Source organism: Helianthus annuus, chromosome 2 (genome assembly GCF_002127325.2).
Source record: "Helianthus annuus cultivar XRQ/B chromosome 2, HanXRQr2.0-SUNRISE, whole genome shotgun sequence".
NCBI lineage: Eukaryota > Viridiplantae > Streptophyta > Magnoliopsida > Asterales > Asteraceae > Helianthus > Helianthus annuus.
Genome location: NC_035434.2, coordinates 129,768,626 through 129,775,865, shown reverse-complemented (window position 1 = coordinate 129,775,865; position 7,240 = coordinate 129,768,626). Strand labels below are relative to the sequence as shown.

Below are 7,240 nucleotides of genomic sequence, written 5' to 3'. Positions count from 1 at the left end.
TAAAAAGGTTTTACTATCATGGCCATGTCTAAAATGACATATGGGCTAGGTCATACCTTTAAGATTTTCTTTTAATATTTAATGGCAGATCAATAAAAATTGAATTAATATTTTGATTTACAAAATATGTATATATTTATGTTTAATGCCAACTTGTAATTTCAAAAAGGAATTTCTCATAAATAAAATCCTACGAATTACAATAATGCCCTAAACGGGTCTTTTTAAAGAAATAACATTGTCCACGTAGGGACTAAAATAAGGAAAGACAAGTCCACGCAGGGACCAAATACATAAATGAAATGTCCACACATGGACTTAATTGAAAATGAAATTACAAAACAATAAATAAGGATTTCTAATAATCCCTCTTCTTCTTCCCCTTAATAAGGTTTGCCAAACCCTTTAGTAGATCGCGGCGGCTTCTACGCTCTTCGTCTACCCTTTGTTCTACCTCGTGCAACCTCTCGAGGATTTCTTGCTGCTGCGGTGGTTGAATTTGCGGTGGCTGCGGCGACTGCAGCTGCTGAGGTTGAGGAGGCGGTGGGTATTGATACCCATATGCAGGGTACCCAGTTGGGTACGTAGCTGGAAAGGGTTCAGGGTAGAGAGGATTGTAGTTTGCTGCCTCGAAGTACAGGTTAATGGTAGGGACATTGTTGTAGTTATAACCTGAATAAGCTTGCTGCTCGAACGGGTTGTACCCAGCTGAACCTGGGTAAGAAGGAATTGGGTTATCATAACCCATTTGTGGTGCTGGTTCGACTGGTGCAGAGTCGACTTCAGAAACTGCATTTGAAGGCCCACCCATTTGCGGGTCTTCGTAGAGCGGTGGGTAGTTGCTGTTGCTGGAGTGTTGGGGGTGCTGAAGTGGAAACCCCCACGCACGGACATCCGTGCAGTTCTTCGTCGCCTCGATGGTTCGGGAGGCGGTGGCTGCTCAGGCGCTGGTGGTGGCGGTGGCGTGACCGCCTGAAAATGTGGGTCCTCAGAAGGGACCTGCTGGTGTGGTGGCGAGTTGCGGTGAGGGGGAGTATACTCCCATTTGTATGAAGCCCATCTTTCGGCCCAAATATCAGGGCCCCTGTAAGGCGAACCATGGAAGGATGATCTGCTAGATATTTCAATGGGATGCGTCGGCGTCCCAGATGGTGGCATCTCAGGATCTGGATCTTCGTCCACATCCATGTTTTGATACTCCAGAAAATGATCAGTCGGTCCTAAAGGGTTGTGTCCCTCTGGTTCTTCTATCCGGTTCATCGGGTTGAACTGGCTTTGAAAATAAGGTGTCGAGTTCTGGAAAGAATGATGTGAACCCGATCGTTGCAGAGGAATGTAAGAGTGATGAGAGTCATTGGGCTCATCCTCCTGGTGCGGCCCAAAGGAATGATGATAGGATGGAGAGAAGCTGAGTGAGACAGAGTGCCTCGCAGGCTCAATGTATGTCCTCCAGTCTTCGTGAGGACTTGATCCGTAAGAAGCGGATGGTGTACGCCGGTGTGATGGTCCGGCTTCATGGTCGTTCCTAGTCAAAATTGGTGTTCTTCCTCTTCCTCCTCGGCCTCTCACTCTTGGCGGTATTTTCGCTTTTGATCCTATCAAAACAAAAGAAACAACAAAAGACAAAAACCAATTAAGATTAGGATTAATCCTAAATCCTTTGCCTAGACTCGGAAGTCAAGGAATGTGCAAACTGTGTCATTGAGATTAAACAGAAAAGGCTAGTGTTTAATTCACTCAATGTTGGCTCTGATACCAACCTGTCACACCTCGATATTTCCACGTATTACCGGTGTGCCCGGTGGGGAGTATCGTGACGTAGTTGATATCATCATAGTCAAATAATGTTTAATGCACAGCGGAAGTCTAGAATGAAAATAATAATACAAACCGAAACACAAAGTATAATTAAATATTATACAAGAGGTTGTATGTGGATCCACAGGCGGATCTAAAACATAAAGAAAATATTGTTCGACAGACTTTAAGTATTAAAAGCTTGCAAGACTCTTTAATTAATACTCAGGAGTTTTCCAGCCCATTTCGTGTAGTACCTGCACATAACCTTTTTGAAAAAAATACGTCAGTTTACACTGGTAAATACAATTAACTGAATCTTTTTGAAAAGTGTTTATAAAATTGGTTTGGATGCACAAGGCATAAAATCTTTTATAACTTGGGACAATTATTTAAAATAATCTTGTATACAGTTTTACATGTTTGTCGTACGTTCGAGGCCCGGAATAGAAGAGCCGGGACAAAATTAATAGACACACCACTAGTATAAGCCCACAAGAAGTTTCCTCACGAATGAGATACCGTTTTACATACGCAACTGTCAGGTGTATGCCTACACCCCGTGCTTAAGTCGTAGCCATTTCAAATGAATGAGCCGAGGATATCCAGGACACGGTCATATTAACCTCCAAATGCTTTGTATAAAAAAAACAGATTAAAACGGGTTATCTCGATGTTTAACCACTAATCGATTAAATATTCAATACCCGACCAAGCGGTAATAATTTACCATATCTCAAGCCCATATAAGGGAAAATAAGTCAAAAGTATTTACCTGAGCTAAAATGTAATTTATTCTCTACCGTATATTCTAATCAGCAAGTGCAAGTAGCTTTTACTGGGCTCCTAATCTGGAACGAAGGTATTTAATAACCTATTAGATTCCTAACGGGTCTTATTTAGTTATAATTTAGACCGGTTAGTTTTCAATAAAGGTTTACGGTTCAAAACACAAGATTAAGCGAAGACCGGATTATAATGTGATTTAGACCCAACAAGTATGAAGACTTTTATAAAATGGGTAAACTAAATACATTCTGGATTTTGAAGTAAAAATGATAAGGTTTGACCCGTTTCGGTTAATTTATGCAAACTAGTTACATAAATCGTACCGAACGCGTATATGCATAACGGGTAACCGAATGAGTAATGTACAAGTTCCATAAGTTATTATGCTTAAAATATGTTGTGATATCAATAGGATACCTTCCATTATGCCCAAAACGAATCTAAACCCAATTTAAGCCTCGTAAGGGTAGTTTGGTCATTTTAAAGTTTATAAAAGAGGTTAAATAGCAATCTGAGGTTCTGGTCTAAAATATACAGTAAAAATATTAATTTTTTCAAGTTACATCAGTAAGATATCGTACATATGTGTCGTTTATCTTTTATGGCCACACTATGCACCGTAGGGGCATTTTGGTCATTTCACATATGCTTTTAAGGTCAAATTTGGAAATCTGAGTTCAAGACTTATACTTACTGTTAAAGTACAAAAATTTATTTATAAAATCATTAGGTAACAAGTCTTAGGCGTTAAATATGGTTTTAAATCATACTATGCGCCTAATTTGCGTAAAAGTCGGTAATTGACGGTATTCAAGGTGTTTATAAAATTCTGAAGTTTTGATTAGTCTCTACTGCTTAAAATATTTTATTTAACATATGATATCAGTAGGATAAGGTTTGGTATGCAAATCATATGTTAAACTCATTTTATTAACAAAAAGGGCATTATCGTCAATTACCAAATTTATGCTAGAACTCTATGCTACGGTCAGTATAAAATTTGACAAAAATTTCCAAAAATCCCTAAATATTATATCATAACAGTGGGTAGGAAGTTTGGTGTCAAAAATTGGGTTTAAATATGATTTATGATGAAAATGCCATTTAATTAACAAAAAGTTTCTTTTTTACGATATCTTGCATAACTTTTATTTGAGACCAGAAACGGATGTCAAACTTTTAGGACATACTTATATATCAGTAATAAAGCTTTTTGTCCTCTCACAAAATTTCAAAAATCTCGTTTTTATAACATAAGGGCATAATGGTCAATTTTTAAGCATTTAACGGAAACATGCAAACGATTCAGATTTCTAAGGGACCATGTAGTATAACCTCAGAGGGTTGTACTAACATATAATATGGTCACCAAGGAACCCTAAGGCATAACTAAACTAAGCTAATTCGGGTCAGAACTGAAAGTCAAAGCAGAATCTACTTTTGCGACTTTCGGTTGCGAACCGAGCCTAATACTCAGAATTGTCGGGTTGAACATGCCTAAACATGTTCTTATATTATTTACCAAGTTGTTTAAGGGTTAAAACATATTTTATAGCTTCTACATTATCAGTTATGAATTATTTTATAAAAACTGACTCGTTTGACTTTTCTGTTAAGTACTTTGACCCGACAATTGACTGAGATAACGTGATAATTAGAATGTGCCCTTTTAAGGGTTTATCACCTACTTAATTACCAACACATAGCCACTTTCAATTCGAATAATGGCTGGACCGTTAGTGATTAGTCACAAAGTCAAAGCAGAATTACACTAACTTTGACTTTCAGTCCTTAAACTAATAAAATCTTAACTACAGAAGCTAAGAACGCTTATAAGAGTCCTTAGCATGAAGATTAGACTTAAGAGAGCTTCCTTTATGCTTAGGATGCTCTAGAGAATGCTCCAAAGCTTTAGAGATTGAGAAAGTATGAAAATTGGAAGTGCAAGTGAATGAGTCTGCCCCAAAGCCTCTATTTATAGCAATTGTGAGCACCTCCTGATCATTCCAGGTGTTTAGTATTGTTCCCCGATGTTAACAGTCCCTACATTTGAATTAAAGCATGCAATGGTGAAGAAATGGTAGAACCTGCACCCGTGCATGGTTTCTGCCCATTTTAGGCCGTCGCGTCGCGCGACGGCAGTGGAGTGTTGGTGTAGCACGACGCCACCCCTAGGGTAACCAGCACAATAAGTTTCAAACATGGCAGAATCAACCCCTGGGCCTTCTAAAACGTAATTACTTTCATTTCAAGCACTTTTAACCCATATAGTTTATACTTGGATGATCTTTAGGATATAACCAAACATCGTTATGTCCGGTTTCGTTAAATGATAACTGAAAACACTAGTTTTGCCTCGTTGACGCTTTTAACCCTTTATTTACGAAAGTTAACATATTTAGTATCAAATGATATCGAAACCTCATGAATTTTTCGTCACTTGTTCTTGAGAGTATAATCAATCGTTACAAATCCTCGGTTCGTTAAAATGTCACTCAGAGGTAGTAATTTAACATGTTGACACATTTAATCCCCACGTCTTATAAACTTGCACTTTTTTTCTCAAACGGCTTCATACGTTTCACAATTTATTCGTACAAGAGTACAAACATCATGTAGGGTTGTTGAAAGGCATGATTTTCAAATGTTGACACTTTGGATCCTTTCACATATATACTTTCTTCGTTTGTCAACTTTAGTCCCTCGAAATCAATTAATTACATGTTTAAAGTTCATGACACGTGTCGTTACTACATTGGACATGATTTTGCGAGGTGTTATAATAAATTCACACACAAATTAAATTTTGACATAAAATATATTGTAAAAAAATAAAAATACATTATAAATGGGTTAAACAGGTCAACCTGTCAACATGGTCGGGTTGACCCAAACCCGACCCGTTTAGTTAAACGGGTTCATGGGTTCAACCTGAAACTGACCCGAACCCATTTAGACTGAACCTAAACCCACAAATTTCGTGTTACGTTGTTAGGATCTGAGTTTGAATTGTTTCTGTTTATTTAAGATGAACAATGGAAGATGATAAAAAGATGAAATAATTTGCAGCGGAATGAATGTAAACTTTATAACACAAACAATGAGAGATTTGCTTTCATCATGAATACTTTCAATTGAATGATTGATTTACGTATGCATGAATACAATCAGGCTCGAGCTCGATTAATTTATGAGAGCTCGAGCTCGATTAATTTATGAGAGCTCGAGCTCGGCTCGTTTGTAGTTTCTCAAGCTCGAACTCAGATTGGCTCGTTTATTATCTAATAATTCACTAGTGATATTCCCCTGCGCTTCGCGACAGAAATTCGGTCGGCATCAATTCAGTTTGTTACAGTATCGACACTCACTATTACAATCGAAAGTGAAAACGTTACATCAATCGAAAACAAAAAAAAATGAATATCGATACCGATACTGATGTTGTTCAATTGATATTGGTTTGGTTTATTTGTGTTCCATGTTTAATTTTTTTCAACATTGCGATATAGATTTTATTGAAAAAGAATATTGCGATGCAATCATACTAAGCCGAGTTGAAATCGACTGAACAACATTTGTATCGATACCAATATTTATTTTTATTGTTTTTGTTTTCAATAAGCTAAAATCGTATCGCTGCCATACTGTGCTGAATTGAACTCAACAACATTAGTACCGGTATGTATTTAGTGTTATGGTTTTCTGTTTGATAATGAATACCATGTCGCTACAGTAGTGAACCAAACGAACAACGGTTTCGGTATCGATATTTATTTTATTGTTTTCTATTTCGATAAACTAACTTTGTATCGCTACTGTAGCGTAATGAACATCAGAACCAGTACGTAGATTCATTTATATGATTTTCGGTTAAGAAAAAAAATTCATTTATATAACTCTGTATGTGATGATAAATGAATATCGGTACTAGTACCATGACAATCCGAACCGATCGATGTCATTCGAACAAGCTCGGTGCCGGTATGATGTTCGTTTTTATCGTTTTCGGTAGATGTTAATTTCTATACCGAATGCATATATCGTACCGCTACTATAATGAATAGATATCGATCCAGTACACGTGGTAACGTACTGTCACAATTCGCAAGCAAATAACTTGGAATGGTAAAAAGATAAATAAACATGGGTACAAATTTAGAATTAATAAAAGTTTAAATTGAATAAAAATCATGCCCGCGATGCAAACACATGTTAATTTCTCTTTCGATAAATCATGCTCGCGATACCGGTACTATAATGAATCGATATCGATCCAGTATGTGGTAACGTACCGTCACATCATGCAAACAAATAACTTGGAATGATAAAAAGATAAATAAACATGGATACGGATTTAGAATTTATTTATTTTAAATTACTAAAAGTTCAAATTGAATAATAAATCATGCCCGCTATAATGTACCATCATTACGCGAAGAAGAATGATAAAATATAAATAAACATAAGTATGGCTATAAAATTACTAAAAGATCAAAATTGATAATCAATAAAATACATTAAAAATCAAATACTTAAAAATTGTTGGTTACTACTCATCACCTCTTTGTTTTGATATAATATAATATAATATAATGTAATGTAATATAATAACTAGTAAGAATCCCCCGCGCTTCGTGGCGGGAGTTCGGTTGGT

General features: G+C 36.6%; 1 protein-coding gene across 1 annotated transcript; it reads right to left on the bottom strand.

Annotated features, from left to right (window-relative positions):
• Positions 1-358: 358 nt before the first annotated feature.
• LOC110895319 (early nodulin-75-like) lies at positions 359-3,010 on the bottom strand. The gene is made up of 3 exons (XM_022142605.1): positions 3,004-3,010; positions 893-1,595; positions 359-848 (listed from the first exon to the last, which is right to left on the bottom strand). The coding sequence occupies exons 1-3, from the start codon at positions 3,008-3,010 to the stop codon at positions 359-361; spliced, it is 1,200 nt and encodes a 399-aa protein (XP_021998297.1).
• Between the last annotated feature and the right edge of the window lie 4,230 nt (positions 3,011-7,240).